The sequence below is a fragment of the Cataglyphis hispanica genome, chromosome 4 (genome assembly GCF_021464435.1).
Source record: "Cataglyphis hispanica isolate Lineage 1 chromosome 4, ULB_Chis1_1.0, whole genome shotgun sequence".
NCBI classification, from domain to species: domain Eukaryota; kingdom Metazoa; phylum Arthropoda; class Insecta; order Hymenoptera; family Formicidae; genus Cataglyphis; species Cataglyphis hispanica.
Window position 1 is genome coordinate 3,529,913 of NC_065957.1, and position 21,125 is coordinate 3,551,037.

A 21,125-nucleotide genomic window follows, 5' to 3' on the forward strand; every position below is an offset into this window, starting at 1 on the left:
TGGTTTCCATCTGCCTACTCTCAACAGGGACATACATATATTGTTTGTACAACAAGCTGTAGAGCATGAGCGCACGATGAAAACACGAGGATAATTAACGAGGATAATTTTTTGCACGTCACCGTGAACAAAAATAAACAACAAATTTCAAAGCCTCTTAATATTATTGTCAAAATAGTTTGTAAATTTTACTTTTAATGCACATTTTCTTTTATTTTATAATTCGCGTATTGTTTGCATTTTTATTATTTAATAAAATTTATGCGAACAATAATTGTGTTTGAAAAAGAACTAAGGGCAATATTTTATTATATAATATATATATATATATATATATGTAGATTATAGATTAATAATTGAATCGATTGTAAAATATCATTTAATTATATGCGAAAATATTTTTGAAACAAAACAAAAAATTGCCTCTGCCGGTGCAATCTTATCCCAATTAACAGTACAGTTCGTTATGCGTCTCATACGTGTTTTCCAATGTTTGAATTAACTATGCTTGATCGAGAATAGGGATCGTAGAGCGATGATGAGATAAAAAAATGTGTCGCAAAGTCTTGCAGAAAGAAAGAAAAACTGCTAGGACAAGAAATGCTCGCAAAATCTTTAATTACGCAGCAATAAACTTGCTCACACATTTCCGATTTATTGAGGATCGCGGCCGATGGTATGCGAAATAAAAAGAAAAGAAAAAGGAATGCGAAAAATGTTCAATGTCCTAGTGAAAATATCGAATAAGGAATATATCGTCAATGGCATTGGGGAAAGGCATATATTATCTGTATATTTCATGAAATAATAAATATTATCTTATTTTATATATCTTTTGACCGACGCTTTAATTCAGTTTCATGTGCAATGCATTAAATTGCCATTTCGAAAAAAAAAGGAACGATTCCTACCTACCTATAAATATTTCCAAGAAGAAAAGCGAATGCTATCGATTGTTCCTCCAATTCTGGAGAAGGGACATGCATTCTTTTTTATTTATTTTTTTTCTTTTTTCTTTATATTTAATACTTGGAATTACTTTCATCGTAGAGATCGTTGATATTCATTTGTTTTTGTACTTCAAAATAATAATATCAACAGTTAATTGTGTGGACCTCGAGATTTGTGGCAGATTTTCCGATCTTCCTCAAGGGTTTGTTAAGGAATATAATTAATATCATATAACGATATAATAATCGTTAATTAACTAACGACATATGAATTTCTAAGGATTCGTTGGAGGAAATCGATTAATAATCTAGAAATCGATTACTGATCATCGCTAACGAGTGTCGATAAATAAAAAGAGAATTGCACATAAATGGATCGTCGAGGAATAAAACGAAGAAAGACAAGATCGGTGAAATCGGCTGCACAATCGCACACAACTCTTAGCATAAAACTACTAAAAAAATTCGATTGAAAATGATAGTGAAGAATTTCGTCGCCACTTGAACGCTCTGGCAGTAAAACAGCGAATGCTCGTGAGAGCAGAAGTCTCGCAACAATTCTTCGCCGTTTTTGGTAAACGCATTCATCATCATTATCATCAGTATCGCGCTTTACTTTCTTCGAATTTTTGCTAAGCGACATAAATGCAAGTAACAGGACTCGTGTATCTTTTATATACGTCTATATATATGTGTATATATGTATATATATATATATATATATATATATATATATATATATATATACACACACACATACATACACACACACACACACACATATGTCAACATTGTCTACCTAAATTATTGTCAATATATCTTACGTCTTACATCGCGATCACATGTAGAAGTTCGCGTTTGCGAGAGCACGATAGGGTACGAGTTAGCCGGCCCTAAAGAAGGCCTTAGAGCTCAACGGATTTTATCAATATATAATGTCTAGAACTACACACGCCCGCTCGCACACACACATACACGCAGACTTATATGCATGCATGCATATAAGTATATACACCACATAGACACATGGAGATACTAGCTATTAGCCCGTGTATAACTTGTAACAATGCCTCTTTATTTATTTATTTTTTTCATCATTCATGTTTCTTTTTTTCTAATATTTGCACGTAACACATGATTTGCAGAAGGATTTTTTTAGACCCGCTTTGTAACTCTTGTTTTTGCTCTTCTTCGATCAACATCGCGCACGCAGTGCGTTTCTACGAAGCGAGTAAATACCCTACATAATATATTTCACTTGAATTATTATAATCGTATATAAATGTAGGCTACATATATAACATTCTGAACATAAACGCTTTCGCTTCTTCACTTTTAACATAGATAGCAAAAAGAACAAAATAAGAGATCATAAATCCATATTCACGTACAAATCGCTCGACAAACGAAATAATGTGCTGAGTATCATGACAATTCACGTGAGTGCGATAATTAAGAAAAATAATAATAAAATAGTACTCATCGACTTCAAATACACTATCAAGTCATCTATCGCGAGCATCAGAGAAACACTGGCCTGAGAATATCAGAATGCGCTATGCAACCTCCGTGGAAATGTTTGTACAATATTATAGGCTAAAGGCTAAAGTATTGTAACTGATGTTGATATTACGTATGATCGTTATTTCCAGAGTTCGCGAATTATACCCTTGTATCAATTAGAGCAATATTAAATTTTATATCTATATCTCCGATCGGATGATTTTCCTTTCCATTGATCATTACCTATTCTCACAATAAATTTTTTTTTCAGAATATAAATTTTTTTATAACGGATAAAAAGGATTCGTTAGTACTTAAAAATTTTAATTCAAATCGCGGCATAAATTCATTATTTCTGAATTATAAATCAATCTTCTCTTACCTTTTTCTTTAGAAAAAAATGAGAATGACGAAGTGGGTCATATATATTTTATCGATATTACTGCAATTACTTGTAATATTCTTCGACAGCACCGTACGCTTTTTTTCGGATTTATTATTTAGTAACGCGGGAAGCAATTTTACTTACTGACTTATTTACAATTATTAACGTATCACAAAAAAAATCATGTTAGATTTCCCTGACTTTCATTATCGCCAATGTCAGCCCAAGATTACTTTCGTACGACAAGTGTGTACTAAACGCGCATGCTAAAAACACTTTCTTTCTCTTCTTTTTTGTATTACCAAAAGCATTTGGAAATCCACATATCTCTCGCTAAGATACCTCTAAATCTCATTAAATTTTCACCCTGTTATTTTGTCGCATTTTTAAGAATCATCTTTTCGTAATACGTATGTTATTTATTTTTTTCCCAATTCCTCTATTGTTCCATACACCGCGTACTAAAAGACTCGTCGGTAACGTTACATCCTAATGGAAATGCGTGCGATGCAGCCACTATCCTTTCTGGTAACTATATGCATCGCGATTTAAATACGTTTTAAATACGTTCACCGTAAGCAACAATCGTCAAGATGGTAATGGTCGCAGGTGTTGTCATTCGGATACTCATGAGCGATGTGCTTGATCCTTTTTTTCATCCTTTTTACTCTGTTACAGATACTATGGACGATAGGACAATTACGTGAAGACGATCATAAATAATTGATGCGCGCGTGTATTATGTACATATGAAAAATATTTGACGAGATTCTCAAAGAAATTGTAAAACTTGAAACAAATGTGCTAAAAAATCAGAGTCTATTTTCTTTTGACCGTCGATGTTACGCATCGAACAAGCTGCTGATCGATTCAATCGATTCTTAATATTGCATACAGAAAATATCACAAACTACGTATTAAAGAAACTATCTTCGTTAATTTTCAGTGTGGAAAGAATCAATTAAGTTTCGATTCTCTTTACCCGATCTTTGTGAAAACGCATTCTCTGATGAGTGGAAACTAATTGTAGCACAATCATTTTCTTTGACCATAACGAGTAAAACGAACAACGAATACTATAGTTATAATACTATAGTTTTACCAGCAGCATTGAGCATCGATGCATTCGAAAATATAACACCAAGGCAATTTTTTTGTAATGGATAACACTGGGCGTATAACCGTAAGTTTTCACATACTCACATTCGCGTGTGTGCACGCATGCCGCTCTTTCTTTCGAATACCACAGCAACAGGTTCGTCAAGTTACTTTAATCAGTTACTTCAGTTCCAAATTTCCTGCCCATATCATTTGGGAGAGTTCTCAATAATTTATAATCACTACTTAAATTTGATACTTAAAATCCTGTCTCTGTGCAACTAAACGAATCAACTGTTCAAACTGGAGTATAATTGCCCTTGGGTTTATAAAAGATCTTGCCGCGCACTAAACGTCTTGTGATTTCATTTAGTAGCAAGCGTTTCTCCTTCTTGATCTTCTTCAGTATACCTCGGTTCTCTTGCGCGCGCCGCGACAAATACGGCAACACTTCCTTAACCGGTCCGTACGGGATATACTTGTACGCAGAATAACCGGATTGACCTGGAAATTTTGTTCAAATGCATATCGTTTCACGCAATAATGGAAGAAAAAGATTTCAGCTTCAAAATGTTTCTATGTACCTAATGGAAATGTTATGTAATCGCACATTCCTAATAATTGGCCGAAACATATAACTTTATCCTCGGGTGAAATTCCGATTTCTTTCATTCTAAAACCAAAAAGATTATTTTATTTATGTATATTTATGTCTGTTTGCAGCAAAAGAACAGATGAAACAAAGTCACGGTGACACTCACTTCTCGATCGCGAAACGCACAGTATCCTCGTTATGCGAGGCGACCATAATTCCTATTTTCTTAGGATCGACTCCCTTGTCCTTATACTGTTTCATTCGCCTCAAGCACTCCATGAGCGTTTTATGATAGCACTCGGTCGTTGCCTCAAATGTGGGATTCGTGGGATCTGGATAACCCATAGCTGCCGCTCTCGCCCTTTCCTAAATAAGAATTTTTTGATACTTAATCTTTAATGGATTTTACACGAAAAATACGAAAAATATCTGCCAACCTGTTCAATATACGCGCCGCGTACGAGTTTAGCACCAAAATAAAAGTTTTGACGTTCCGCTTGTTCGAGATCCGTTTTCACCTCGTTATATGCTTCTTGCAGATACGTCTGGTAGGTATTGAATACCACAGCCTGAGAAGTAGACCGATATTTGGCAGTGAGAATATGATTCACTGAAAAGTAGCTAAGTGATAACGTCGCGATCCTCTGAGAACGTTAAAACATTACCTTTTTCGTATTGTACTTGCGCATCATCTCTAGTGTCAGGCGAGAAATGGCTGGTTGGAAATACGTCTGTTCCGCATCTATCATGATACGAACGTCTAGACTATCAGCCACCTGAAAAATAATTATTTATTTAGTCATGAAACTCTTGTTGTCAATGAAAGAAAGAGGAAAAATTATTACGCATACCGTGACGATATTATTTAATCGTCTAATCATATTCCTAAACATTTCCTCCTCTTTAGGCGTAAGCTGCGTCATTAATCTGACCATTTTGCCCGTCTTAATATCAGGTACTTGGAAAGTTTCGCTTAGTTCATAATTTTCGTCTAAAATACCGCTCCATGGGAAGAGATGAATTACACTGTGTGGATAAAAATATCTATTGCTTGCGATACTCCTTTCATATAAATGTTAAAACGTCACTTCAATTTTTGATTTTAATTTTGCGCGTACCCTTCTTTATCCGATTGCATTTTCTGAAGGAACTTTTGCACCGATTCCTCATCTGTGATGTGTGCTTCCTCGAATTTTTTCCTAAAGTCATCAGGTTTCACGTGATGAGCCAGAATGGCACCCTCGCCACCAATAACGTCGGACATGTACTGCCGTGCGCGCATGATTACCTCTGACAATTGAAGCTAAAATATAATTATTCTATTAGTCACAGATTTATGTTAGTAAATACGTTTTAACGTAGTTAAGTAAAACTTTTTAATTTCTAATAAAAATATAATTGCCAACCAGAAGCTGCGGTCGACCAAGCGCGGTTAATTTGACGGCTGTGATGCCCATGCCCATCGAAGCACCTGCAAAGATATATTTAATGTCATATCGTGTTATCTTATAATGTTAAATTGGATTAATTATTTTTCTACATAAAAAAAAACACGAGACTATGACTGATATTTTTGGATAATTAAGGATAATGTAAAGTAGAAAAAAATTATTTCAAGGAAAAAGGAAAAGGCGTGTCTTCTTACCAGGACAGGGATCGACTTGATCATGAGTGGTAATATTTTGAGAAGGATATTTCAATTGCAAAGTCTTCACTTCATCCTCTGTACAAAAATGTATACAGTTTTTTATCCGTTCACATCTAAGTACATTGATTTCTTTATTTCTTATAATATTAATCAATTTGTGGCAGCTTTATGTATATGAAATATTTTCGTGACGCGTTATGTCATATAATTTGGCTGGAAAGCGCAAACGATAATCCACACGCGTGCCGATATTTATAGCTTAGACTAAAAGGGAGCTACCAAGTTATGACTCGCGGAATTTCGATTTCGGTTGAGACATTATTGCGGTAAGAGCGTGTGACATTTTCTTTCTTTCCCGTTTCTTTGGTAATATACATCATAACATAATCTACAAAGTTTTATAGATACATAAAAACGTAAAATTATCGTTGAAAAAGAATGTGAACAGGAAAGGAAAATTCTGGAAAAACGGCGATCGATTGTGTGCATGACGTCAGCCATCACATTCACGTTTAATTACATTACTATTATCCTTCCCAGAAATAATTTCATCTCTCCATATCAAAATTTATTAACAAATGGAAGAGGTTCTGTTATATAAAATACACAAATATAGAAAAGCGAGCCAGTAGATCGGAACACATTAATTGAATAATTAATAAATCTTTTAAATACAATTATTTCTGCGTCTTGTTTTCCGCACTTGGTTCTTTTTTGTTCGTTTTTTTTTTATATTTGTAAATTTTATTAATTTTTTCTCAATTTTTTGTTAAATAACTTTATATATTATATAATTTAATTTATTTGATTTAATTTTATTTATTTAATTTAATAAAAGTTTATTTTTACTAATATTTATTTAGTCATAAGCAACATTTAAAAAACGAATTCACGGTATATGAATTCTAACTAATCAGCAATGGTAATCGCGCTTGTGAAATACTAATCACGTTAAGATCAAATTCTACAATAATATTATAGTAATGCGGTAATTTTGTCAGATTGTAAGTCGGAGTATCGACTTTCATAGATAGCGACAATATGCGTCCTTGTATTATTCGAAGCAGCTCCGATACTACTGTTTCGTACGAGTTAGTTCTTTGACTATGCCCGCCATCTATTTGTGTAATAAATTGCAAAATAGATTAAAAAAGAATAAAAAAATAAAGGTATATATTTTAGATATACCAAAATATTACAAAGCATATGCCTTTATTTCTTATTATGCCATATATTATTCAATAAACTGCAAATAAAAAATGCCAAATTAAAAAAAGAAAGTCTCCTCGAAATATGAACATTTTGCATAAAATGATAATAGTAAATTAATTTACACAAATAATTTCTTGAGATTAAGCTAACATAAGATAAACGAACATTAGACTTTATATATGATGTTGGCCCAATCATCGAAATTAATTTAAAATGCAAGAAACGCATAACAAATCTTCAATCTATATATTTATATTATAAAATGTTAAATATTTTGAAGCGATAACAAATTAATTGTCATACAGTATTGGGCTATCATTTTTCTCGGCATATTATTATTCAGACTCGTCTTGTTGTCATTCGAGTGGTGCGACATGACCGAGAAAATAGTAGCGCGAGACCTTATATTATCGAATTCCTTTTCGAAACACGATCGCGATAGGTCTCGGAAAATAATTTGCAATAATTATTATAATTAACAATTAATTAATTTTCAATAAACAACTCGCAACTATGTCGTGATAATAATATTTCTCGCGGTTTATATTTTTCGCTATTTATATATTTATTGTTTCAAATACAAATCAAAGCGACAAAAATAAAAATTATAAATTATTCTGACATTGTAATCTTTACGGACAATAATTATTTCAGTAACAATACTTGGGATCAAATATATCTTGACACTTTAAAGTTTGCCGTTTTAAATTTAATTTGTAAATTTAATTTGTAATATATATATATATATATATATATATATATATATATATATATATATATTTTAATCTTTATCTTTAGTTTTAACTTGTATATCTATTTATTTGTGTGTTAAAGTGCGATAAAGGCATAATCTCTCAATTACAAATTGAATTATACAAAAATTATATATTATATTAAAAATTATATAAATATACCTTCTCAACAGGTACATCTTGATATTGGTGGAAGGGCTTAACACATGAAAGGTTAATCGGATGAAGGAGAAGTTAAGTACCCAAACTTGTCACGAGTCACAAATAACTCATGTGTAATTAGCGCATATTAATGTTTAAGTGCGTCCCGTATAGTTAGTTGCGTCTTCGCATATTTTAATTTCGCTTATTGTTACCAAATACACATACACATACATATATACATATATATGTACGTGTATATATTCATTTTTTATATTTTAATCGGCGAACGTTGTCTGTATTGTATAATTTAAAGTTAAAAAAATTCTTAAAATTTAAAATCTTAAAAAGCTATATCTATTTAATTAAGAGTTTAGAAAAGAATTAAATTGAAAACAAACGAAAAATCACCTCTGTAAGCTGATTGTTAAGGGATATCCTATATAATTCATGTCAAAGCCAAAAACAAAGGATAGAATGTCAGTCAGGGATTAAAAAAAATAAAATGTTAAAGAGAGAGAGAGAAAGAGAGCTAAAAATAAAATCTGTGACTCACTCGCCACAGCCTCCAGACACCTGATAAATATGTCCATATTTCGCTCACAGGACGCTTCGTTCAGGTAGAAATACGTCCTAGCCGACGACACCTTGTAACGCCGATCGGCGAACGACTTCTCCACGTGATACTTTTTCAGCGGGCCTTCCCTCTTTTCGTCACCCGCTTCTGATACTGAGGCTCTAAAATAAAAGAATATCAAATATTCGGCGTTTGTTTTATTAATTATAATCGCCGTGCACCTCTGTTCGATTTACATTAATCTTCTTTTCTTGATTTTTTACTCATCAAATTATTTTTTCAGACTATTTTCGATCGCATATACTATCAAAAATCAAAGCACAATTTCTTTTTTTACGTACAAAAAAAAAGATAAGCAAACGCAAATAAACTGTGATACTAGCACTAATACATCCGTTGAAAGGTACTGTAAAGCGATACGCAGGATTAAATTTCATACTTGGCGAAAGGATTCAAAGTCGTAGAATTGCGCTTCTTTCGCAAGAACATGGGACAAAAATCAAAAGATCAAAGTGTAATGTGACGATGACGATATGTACATAATTACGTTACGACAACGGAAATGGAATGGATACTTACTGAATCTCGCGCCGCTCAGCCTCCTCCTGTGAGATATCTTCTTCGACGGAATAATCAAGAATCGGTTTCACGCCAAATTGCCGCAATCTCTCCAAAACTGGTGTGATCTGCACCTCATCTTCCCCGGCGACAAAGTGTCCATAAAATGTTGCCTTCATAAGCTTTGTGAATAGCCTTTCACCTAATACCGATTTCGTCCATTTCATGACCTGTGTATTTAAATTTCAAGTAATTAGATATAAGGTAATGTGTTGTCGAATCAACAATATATCGAACACTATAAATCTTTACAATTAAAGTAATAAATTTTATTTTAAAAACTGAGAAATTAATGCGTACAAAGTAGATCTTTACTAAAAAATTATGAGTGCAAGTTTTTATAGAAAATTTAATTCAATCGTGAAATAAGTAACAATGTATACTTGATATGGATGGATATATATAAATAATTGCTTTGTTTCTTCAGTAAATTTATTTTAAAAATCAAACAAAAATAAATCAGAATGGCAACAGCCAGGAATAATTACGACGTTAATTCTTTTCTTTCCGTCTCACGATGTGTGTAATTTATGTATTCTATCCAAATGTATAAACTATTCAAAAGAAACTATAGCCGCGAGACGCGAGCGTAACACAATGCAAGGACGAGAAGAAAAATGTATAAAAATAGATGCTAAATTTTCGCTTGTAGAGTTCAACTCAGAACAAACGTTATATAACTCGGAGAGATGAAAACATTATTATGAAATAGGTAATACTCCCTCGCAATAAAAATGTAGGTTACATAGGCTAACAATCACGTGAATGGTTGCCGAATATCGATCTCTCAAGAAAACACTTACTCTCAGTATGCGAATATCGATCTCTTAGGAAGACGCATGCTCCCAGTATGCGCCATTATAATCCCGTCTGCCATTAAGTGCCACAGTCAGTGTCAAGAAAATCCGTCAATTTAAGGAAAATATAGAAGTAAAATATAAGAAATATAATAAAAAATCGTTTTTTCGGTAGCTTTACAATCAACTTAAAAATAATAAGTAAAAAATAAAATTTTTATAATTTTATGGAATTCTAAAAATTTTATTGCTCTCTCATAAAGATACGCGATATAAACACACGCAGAAACGAATGTAAATACGTCATATGAATACGTATTAACAAATTTATTATATATATATTGAAACTCAATGTTAATTGTTCGTTAACACCGATTTCTTGATACAATAATCTATCAAAATTTATATTTTGTGATTTGTAACGTATCGATTTTACAATCATCATAGAACGGCAATAGCACAATAGCAATCAAATACATTTTATTAAATGTAATAGATATGAAAATCAAACACCCCATTTTGTTGATATATTGAATATATTTTTGAGATATTGAACTTCTCTTCATCTTTATCTTTTAAAAACTCTTTCTATTTTCTGTTTATTACTAGAATATTATTTTACACACACACACACACACACACACACACACACACACACACACACACACGCACACACGCACGCACGCACGCACGCACGCACGCACGCACGCACGCACGCACGCACGCACGCACGCACACACACACATATGTGTCATCTATTTTATTTTATATAAAAAACAGAGCTAAGCATTGATTGCTTTTGAAAATTTGGGTCATGCAAAAAGATTGCACGAAAGCAGAAAGCAATTAATTCAAATAAAGAAATTTTTAGATAAGAATAATGAATATTGTGATATAAATCGTTAAGACACATGCTATGATTCATCAAATTTGATAAAGGATAAGCAGTGAGATATTAACGGAATAATGGAACGGAGTAATGGAATGCGTGAGTTTAAGCAAGAGGAAGAAGCGTGGTCAGTCAGGTTATTAAAATAGACCCGATCTTCTTGCGATGACATACAGGAAGGTTGTTAATTGCAATAGCTCCCCTTATCAATCGGATTTCGTCAGATGAAATCGTAGAAATAAAATTGGAATGCAGCCGAAAGGCAGCGAAAACATTTTACATGCGACGAAGCGCACGTAGAAGTCGATTTTAATTTTATCATCATTTATAAGATTTCACTATCGTCCCGGGAAATTTTTCCGATATAACATATACAACTACTAGGCATTTTTGTAATAGCATAATTAAGATATTGTAAAATTTATATTCTCACATTGTATTTTTCATAATAATTTATAAAAATAATCGATAGCTAATAAAAATTTAATCGCTTATTAGATATGATATAAAATACTGCATAATCATGATTTTGTAGTGATAGTAATTAATAAGATACAATTTGTGGAACTATAATACAAAGCAAATTTGAAATATGGATTCTTAAGTGGATTCTTATGCAAACAGATAGATAAATTGATTTGTATAGATGGTGTGGTCGACAGTATATACTTAAACTCGTCACTTAAATCATTGTTATGTTTGTCAAACTCGAGAGGCTGCCGGAGCTTACCAAAGTTTGCCAACGTTATATATACTTATTGATAAGCCTAAACAGTACGTATACGTATAAATCGCTCTGTAAACTCCCTTTTCAGTATCTGCCGCATAATAAATGCTTTACTGACGAGATTATAATATGATATTAAAATAAATATAAAATTAAATTAAAAATTTATTTAAAAAATGTTATGCTTATATTCTAAATACTTAAAAACAATTAAAATTGTAATAATATCATCAAACTCTCATAAGTTTAAGGGAAGCTATAAATAATTGTTGACTTTGTCATCGACAATGTTATACAGTTGCTCGAAATTAATTGAAATCGTTGCCGCGTGCCAAAATCATCGGACTATGGACCAGCATCGCATAACTCAGTATAATTCAAAGATGACATTGTATACTGCAATTGCGATCAATCATTCAAGAGAGAGAAATCTGCCTAATTAAAATAAAACCTATCCTTTATCTCCCTGTGTAAATTAAATTATTTTTTTTTTTCCTATTCATCTGAAATATTTTTTTATGTATTTTATTGCAAATAATATACGTATATACATATTTTATTGAAGTTTGACAAAGTTAGAAATGCGTTTCTTGGCAATTGTATAGGCCGTTGAACTGCATTGTCTACGTCTTATTTAAGTCTCATTGTCAGATCGATGATGTAACTGGAGAAATGCGATAGTGTGCTATGCACGATACGCTGCTTGCGATTTGAGCTGTGTGTGACAATTGATCTAGAAAAATTCCCGGCTTCGGAACACGCATCATTCGGCATTTTTAATAACATTCTCTTGTCATAAATAATTAGGGATTTATTTTGAGATATCGATTATCGATTTAGACTAAGAATTCAGTTTTTTCATACTTCAAATTTGACGAGTCATTTGACATTGACAGAGAGATCGGTATTACGGACCATGTTACGGTATTCTGTATGAGACATACATGCATTGTTGTGTGCGCCTGTAAGTAAACACGGGAAAAACCTACAATAGATAAAAAACGACGCAAAGTACTTTGAAATATTACGCCGATAACGGCGGCTCGATTCAGAAAAGCTAATCATTATCGACATCGACGCGTTTATTTCCCTGTTAACGGTTTTAACTTAGGTATCTATTTCGTCGATCGACTATATAATATCGCATTGACATGCATTATCTATTGAAAAAAAACATTAATCATGAATTACACATGCATCATCAAATCCATTTAAAATCAAATTTTATTTAATTTTAACAAGTTAAATTTATTCAAATTTATTTTTATTTAATTACGCTGTTCTTTATATTTTAAATAAAAATGTTCGGGGAAGAAGGTATATGTCTTTCCTCACAAGACACAAAAATTAGATGCATTCTAAGAACAGTATTGTCAGAGACGATTCTTTGTCGCTATTGCAATGTACAGGAATACGGATAATCCGTAATAAGGAAAAAGATTTTTAAAAATTACTGTGGAATCTATTAAATAATAATTCAAAAAATTACAGGTTTTATATTAATTACTATGGTAGTATAAAAAAATCTTACAAATCTTCAAACTTTTTTTAACAGATGTTCCAATATAGATATTCCAATATAATTTTAGAAAAGAAATATATCCCATTTCCTTCCGCCCTTCGTTTCTCACGATCCATTTTCTTTATCGCTCGCTAATAACACGTGCATGTATTTTACGCACGTGTATTATTTTTAATGTTTACGCGCATGTATTATATACATTTAAAATTTAAAAAAATAGATAAATAGCATTACAACAGATCTGAGAGACCTAACATCTGTTATTTAGGCGATCGATGCGATAGTATTGAACCGGCAACCTCTCGAAAAACATCCATCTGTCCGTTCGTTTGTCCCTGAAACGGCTGTGCAAGAAGGCGCCAGACAATCTGGATAACCTTGAAACTACTTGTCACACATGTCATCAACAACTGTTCGACGGATCAATCTCTTGTACGCACATATTGGACACTCCATATAATTGACACTACTAATATACAAATACTAATCTCGAAGTGTTTACGTCACTTCAGCCGGCAGATTCGTACAGGTACGCACCGGGATTGATCGAAATCCGAGCGTCAAGAGTATACAAAAATTTCCAGAACGAGTACCCGGCCGCGAGAGAGATGGAGAAAGAAAAAAATGTTTGCCCAATTGCCGTATGAGACAGCTGAGTTAAGACATAATGCGAAGGCGTATCAACCTTGAAAAAATCTGGCACAATGTTTCGTAAATAGATTCACAAGAATTGCAGAATATTGTGCCACGTCGAGAATTGAAAATTTATCGATTTGGATATGATATTTAAGAGAGTCGGAATTTTGCCTGATTTTGTGACAAATAATTCGAGCAAGGATTCGATGCGTCTCGCGAGATTTAATATTGAATAATAATTACAAGCTAAACATCTAAAGGCAGGATCAATGAAAGAAAAAGATATAGAGTATATCTTGTATCCGATATGCTGACAGAATGATTCTTGATGATAAATCAATGCACGAGAAAAATTTCGCAAAAAGCAGACGCGGTAACGCCTGCGAACCTCGCGATGCATTGCGTAATGATTGCATAACGAGATAAACGCGAACGAATAATAATTCGTGCGAGATGTAAAAATCATTCGCAACGATTGATTCGCGTAGTGATGTACAAAGATTCGATATTTATACACAGTGCGCATATTTCTTTCTGTATTTTTTATAAAATGCAGATACAAAATGCGTGAGAAGAATAAAACAATTACACGAAGAAAAGAAGAAGACGGGAATAATTCTCGATCTTCGATCGCAATTCGATCAGAATAATTCGAGCAATTGAATGCAATAACAACGTTTGTGATTCCGTTGAATAAATATTAAAATTCCAAATTTATTCAACGGAATCACAAATGTTTCATCCACAAATGTTTCATGAAATTACAGCTGAATTTCATTCTCACCTGATATGTTTAAAAAAATCGCGTATATTTTCAAATTTTTTAATTCATTTCTTCAAATTTTTGTTCTTTACATTATTCCAATGACTATTTTAGTCGAACGTATGTGCTATTTTTATAAGAAGTGCGTAGAAATATATCGTGCACAAAGGGTATCGTGCCACTTAGTCTGGCATAAAAGAAAGCAAGAAAGTCAATATCTCTCAGATCAAATCCGCAGGATTGCGTCGGTGTTGACAAACGATGCACACAGACGTAATGATGCACAACTATGTGCCATATGCCGTCTACCCTCATGCAGTTTTTCGCTCGTGACTATTCATGGTCGGCCACGATCACGTGAATCCTTGTACGACATTTTCACACATGGTTCCAAAATTAATGAAATGCCTGGAAAAACGTGCCCTTTTTCCAATGGATTCCCCGATCCGAGATCTTTTTAAAATCGAAAAGTTTTCAATTAAAAAATACTTCAAAAAATAAAGATTAGAAAAAAAATTCGTTTTTTAAATTATTTTTATTTTTTATTGTAGATATCAATTTTTTAATGTGAATGGAGTTAGGATGCGTCAATTCGTCTTTTGCACAATATTTATGACGATAAGATTATCGCAAGAAAATTCGCAGAATGTAACCATTGTAATTGATGTAATATTCAGCGATTATCGCGGGAAACTCAGCCATTTTTTCGTGTCATTTTTATTTCATTTTATTCGCGTCCTTCTTATCCAAAAATAGGCTCGACTTGGCCCATAAAACCTTGTTCTAACATCGTTGGTCTGCAATGAGAATTATTATCGTCACGCAGTGACGAAGAACCGACACGAACACGAATGAACGGATATGATCGATACGGAAGTATACGAGAGATGAAAAAGAATTAGTTTGTTCGTTATGTCAAATCGCGGTTTTCGAAAAAGGGAGAAAAATATTCTCCGTCCGATGTTACCGTAAACATTTCGCAATTAGTGTCCTACCGTGAGTTATGTCTCGTCGTCAAACAACCAAAACGTTAATCAAACGGTACAACATTTACATCCGGCGGGATGATTTATCGAATGATTGCATATGTTAGTTCCGCAACGAGTAATGCGGTCGATGGAATGTACACGTAACAAATTTGACGTTACATAAGATTCAGCAAGTAGATACATTGAGAAAAAAAGTTGTTAAGTTGACTAAATCCGTTCAACTAATTACCATTTTTTAAATTGAAATATTTAAGTATTTAAACCAAATATACGTCATGTTAGATTTAATATGTCGTATTTGACTTAAATACTTAAATATTTCAATTAAAAAATGATAATTAGTTGAACGGAATTAGTCAAGTTAAGTTTTTTCTCAATGTCATAACGATTTTATTTTGTACAATAATAAGCTAAATCTTAGAATGCGGCATCAGCATTATCTATATTCTAATTGTAAGAGTCACTTCGAGAAAAAGTAGAGAATTTATAATGTAAAGTAAATGTAAGAAGATTTTGTCTCTCTTTGCGGCAATTTATAAAAAAAAAGATAAGTCTCAAGTCTCAAGTCTCCTTAATAATCCCTAATAATCTTTGTATTTTGCAATTTATTTTGAATTGAAAAAATAAGTATAACATTTTTAAAAGAGACAAGTAATTTATGTATGATCTTTTCGCAGTTGTGTATACTGATGAGCCTAATTAAGGTAAGGTTGCTTGAATGTATGACATTTGCCATTTGTGCAAAATTCTTACAGAGATACATTTGCGTAAATTAATAATGCTTTTCAAAAATTCTTTATGTCAGTCTTTGTATACAGCGTGATGTCGAAACATTGGTAAAAATTTCAACAAATTATTTTTATTTGTTATATTGCATAATTTAGATACTCTTATATACTTTTTAATTTACATACATTTACATACTTACTATATAGTTAAAGTAAACGATATTTATCATCTGCAGATTCTTGTGAAGTATTTATGAATGAATTAGAAACATTTACTTGAAACCTTAGATAATTACTTCAAATGTGATTGAAATACTTCAACATTGACAACTGTCACATTGACAGACATATATCTTTTATTTGTAGGTGTATCAATCGTACAACATAAAAATGATTTGTTGAAGTATTTCAATCACATTTGTGTGATGTAATTATCTAAGATTTCAAACAAACGCTTCAAAAAAGATATTTTCGCGTTTCAATCATAACCAAAGAAACAAATGATTTTTCATTATTTTCGTTCATTTAATTGCAGAAAATATTTATTCGCGTTTTATTAATAGTAAATAATAAAAAATGCGCAGTGCCAATATTTTTAAATTAATTAAGTCAATAGTAATTTAAAATCACGTAAAATATGATTAGCAATGTATAACATATTGAAGCTACAAAGCAGAATATACATATATGTACACAATATAATAGCGTTTTTGAGTGAAGCAAATTTGACGTTCTGGTTCTGAGAGCGATTAATGACGTCATAAAAATCGTCTTTGGTTACTTAAGATACTTATCTAAATTAATCAAATTCAAAACTCACTTTTCGATTGAATATATTGGGTTGGCAAGAAAGTAATTTCGTATGAGTAATTTTTAGTGTGAAATAAAACTCAATTTTTTCTATACAAAAATTGAACTTCAATCAATTGTTGTGTGTAATACATTTAACCTTTTTGCAATCTCTCGCACAGTTATATGACGATTCGATTCAATTATTCATTTCATTTTGTCATCATCAACTTCAAAAGGTCGACCAGAACGTTGGTCATCTTTAAGTGAAAAATCTCCAGAACGAAATTTTTTTAAACCAATTCTGACACGTGCGTTCTGTTAAGCAATCAACACCATAAACAGAACGCACGTGTCAGAATTGGTTTAAAAAATTTTGTTCTGGAGATTTTTCACTTAAAGATGACCAACGTTCTGGTCGATCTTCTGAAGTTGATGATGACAAAATAAAAGCCATAATTGAATCGAATCATCATATAACTGTGCGAGAGATTGCAAAAAGGTTAAATGTATCACATACAACAATTGATTAAAGATCTTTTTTTGTATAGAAAAAATTGAGTTTTATTTCACACTAAAAAACCGAAATTACTTTCTTGCCAACCCAATATATCATAAAAATAAAGTTTAATCGCTCTCAGAGCAATCAAACCTTGCTTCACTCAAAAATGCTATATATATATATATATATATATATATATATATATATATTTATTTATTTATTTATATATATATACATATATTCACGGGATCGGCGATTTTCTTAATGACCGATTAGAAAACACAATTGAATTGAATTCCGCGTACTGGAGCGTATTACACATCCATCTTAAAACGGGTTATGTAATTCGTCGACGGTGGTTTGCGGCAAAATTCCTACGTCGATCCGGCAATAGTGAAATCAATAACGACGCGACGTACAACGTCATCGTCCGAGCTACCTTAATGCAAATCGCGCGTGGAATGTTACGTAAACTCCAAAATGATGGAAGTTTATAAATAGCGAATTAAAAAGTCTGTCAGTTTGTTCTTTTTTTTTTTAAGGAATTCTCCATAACGTTATCAATCCAAGATCAAAATTATATCGACAGATCGCAATAAACGATACGGATGGTTTATATCGATAGCAGCCGAATTACATTCTCGAAAACGCGATAAGATGTATTAATGGAATACGTAAGCGCTTTCTTGGAAGGCTAATCGACCTGTCATAAACGAAATACGATCTAGAATCCTCCACGGAACATGGTCGGCAATTTTTACAAAATTTGAAAGATTAAATTTGTTTCAGCATCGAAACTAAATATCTCTTTCTTAGATTATATATGACACGTGATTTTTTCTGGAAATAATGTGTAATACAATAAAAAAAAAACACGTTACTCAGAGTTAATACTAATTTGTATCATTCGAAGATCCGATTATTTATCTCATCGAGACAAATGTACGTCATATGTAGAACTATTAACTCTTTCAACCAAGTTGAAAGATTAACATGTCAAATTAATGATCGATCGTAATGATGACAGATTATATATATAAATCAATTCACACTTCGCTGAATATACAGGATATGCATCTGCGACAAATATTATACATACAGATCTCTAAGAAAAACGTCTGTCAATTACTGTCAATTACCGAAAGAGCCAATTATATCACATTCGTACCGTATTCTATTGTACGCGAGAATTGCAAATAATACATCTCGCTTATTACGTTTGGTTCGATCAATTGCGAAAAATATTCTTTCTACATTAGAAAAAGACACGCTATAAATAAAGACGAAAATTCCGATTATACTGCGATCTAAATAATGAATAGAGAAATTTTAATTTACGGAACTTAGTGTCGATCGACTTCGAAAGCATACGCGGAGTAAGAGCCACTTCGACTAAATTCCGATTAATTTAACGTTGATTAACTTACAGATGATCGACATAAAAATTTTTAACAATGTAATTCGCATATAATATAATACAAATTTTTCAATTCTGCTTTTGGTCGCCCTGTAAATTAAGTAACGATTAAATTAACCGGAGTTTGAAAGTGGCCCCTTTAATCAGCAGATTGCAAAATATATACAAAGCTCACCTTCATATTATTCTCTACGATGTAGTCGATAGAGCACATCTGATAGACAACATAGGCGCGCACCAGCTCCATGGTGGTCTTGCTCTTGAATGAGGCGATCGGGTCGTTAAACTTCAAATCGAGAGGATCGATTTGCCGAGGCACCGGCTGCTTCTTGACGTCATCGTCGGCGGCGGAGGTTGCGTAGCCGCGCGTATCATCGCGCACCTGTGTAACCAGCCGCAACGACGATGTCCTCGTCATCATCGCCGCCGACGCCGCCTCTAGGAGGCCAACCACGGGCAACGGCGGCACGCCGCATTTGCTCAACTTCTTGCCGGCGCAACATCGGCGCGAAACGCTCCTCAGAAACGCCATCGTTTTGGCGAGAATGCGAAGGAGGAGGAAGAGAAGGAGGAGGAGAAGGAATGAGAAAAAGGAAGAGGAAAGGAATGGGAGGAGAGCGAATTAGCGAACACGAGAGAGACCGTCGACGACGCGGTTTCCGCGCTACCGGAACGGGATATCCGCGCTTGCGACTGACTTCTCACCGAGGCTGCTTCAGCTTTCCTTCAGATTGACGGACGAAACCGGCCGTGAATGAGACGGGCACTGAGAAAGAGAGGATGGCAGGATTAGGAAAGAGAGCGAGGGCGACGATAATCGAACCTACCGCGATCGAATCGGATATCTCAAATGTGACAGAGGCAGATGAGATCCTCGAAGCGGTGTGGTCGCTGCTATTGGTTCTCTCCCTGTGGCTGCACAACGTGCGCGTGTCCAACGAAATTCACGTATACGAGTCGCGACGCGGCGCGACTGACCGGTGACGATGAGCCACGGAGCGGAAGCGGTTGCGCGTTGTCGTCCTCGCTCGTCGTGACGCCGAAAAGGACGAGACTCGACGTCAGAGAGACGTGCGCGCGAATATATAGTATACGGTAATGGCGACCGTTCGCTTGTGCTCTCTCTTCCTCACAACGCGACGGAAATATTGATTTTCGTTCGCCGGGGACACCAGTCCGACAACGTACGTACCGTGGGTGCCGGGTCCGCGGGTGGCTTAAATATAACGCGCTGTGGCCTGATCGGAGATCGCCTACGCGCCTCGTTCCCTGATTAGCGTGCCCGCCGCCGCGATCCCGCTACGCCGATTGGCCCATCGACGGAGGTGTGCGGTGTGCGGCTGCTATTCGTATTGGTTCGCGAACCGAGAGGTCCGCGGCGCGCGCATCGAGTCACTCGCGTTATCTGTCAAAATCTCACATTGACATTTCGATGATTAACAATTTATTTAACACGCGCGATTTATTAATTTTTAATATTTACAAATATTTTTCTCTCTTTTCTAAAATATAAAATATAAAATACATACTGATAAAAATCAATTCGACAATATTCATAATCTAATTACTCTCTAGATGAGGTACCTTTTAAACTGAAAAGATGTTTCTATATTATCGATAGAGTTCTTTAAGTAATAGATTAGAGATTTCAAAGAATGAGTCTGAATATAGATGGCACTTCATACGGAGGAATTATCAATTATAAGAGCCGAATCGGTCTATTTTTATCATGTCTGTGATTTAACCGTTAACCAACCGATTTGGTAATTATCGCATTGTCCTGCATTCGTAAAAAAACATTTTAGTAAATTTCAGTTGGAATTAGTTAATAGAAAATTTAGTGGTGGCATTTAATAGTATTCGATAGACTTAATAGCAGGTAATAGC

General features: G+C 33.6%; 1 protein-coding gene across 1 annotated transcript; it reads right to left on the bottom strand.

Moving 5' to 3' along the window:
• Positions 1-999: 999 nt before the first annotated feature.
• Positions 1,000-20,440, bottom strand: LOC126848834 (proline dehydrogenase 1, mitochondrial). The gene is made up of 11 exons (XM_050590071.1): positions 19,414-20,440; positions 9,441-9,649; positions 8,841-9,022; positions 5,938-6,002; positions 5,650-5,834; positions 5,383-5,557; positions 5,197-5,307; positions 4,969-5,100; positions 4,698-4,897; positions 4,521-4,609; positions 1,000-4,440 (listed from the first exon to the last, which is right to left on the bottom strand). Exons 1-11 carry the CDS (start codon positions 19,768-19,770, stop codon positions 4,235-4,237), a joined length of 1,911 nt encoding a protein of 636 aa, XP_050446028.1. The 5' UTR covers positions 19,771-20,440; the 3' UTR covers positions 1,000-4,234.
• Positions 20,441-21,125: the final 685 nt, after the last annotated feature.

What these genes read in the sequence shown, in the direction of transcription:
- LOC126848834 (XM_050590071.1), bottom strand. Translation starts at nt 19,770, where the DNA reads ATGGCGTTTCTGAGGAGCGTTTCGCGCCGATGTTGCGCCGGCAAGAAG. An exon ending in GCTGAGCGGCGCGAGATTCA is followed by an intron (nt 9,023 to 9,440) that starts GTAAGTATCCAT and finishes CTTTTATTTTAG; the next exon opens with AGCCTCAGTATCAGAAGCGG. An exon ending in GTGCGTTTCGCGATCGAGAA is followed by an intron (nt 4,610 to 4,697) that starts GTGAGTGTCACC and finishes TTTTGGTTTTAG; the next exon opens with AATGAAAGAAATCGGAATTT.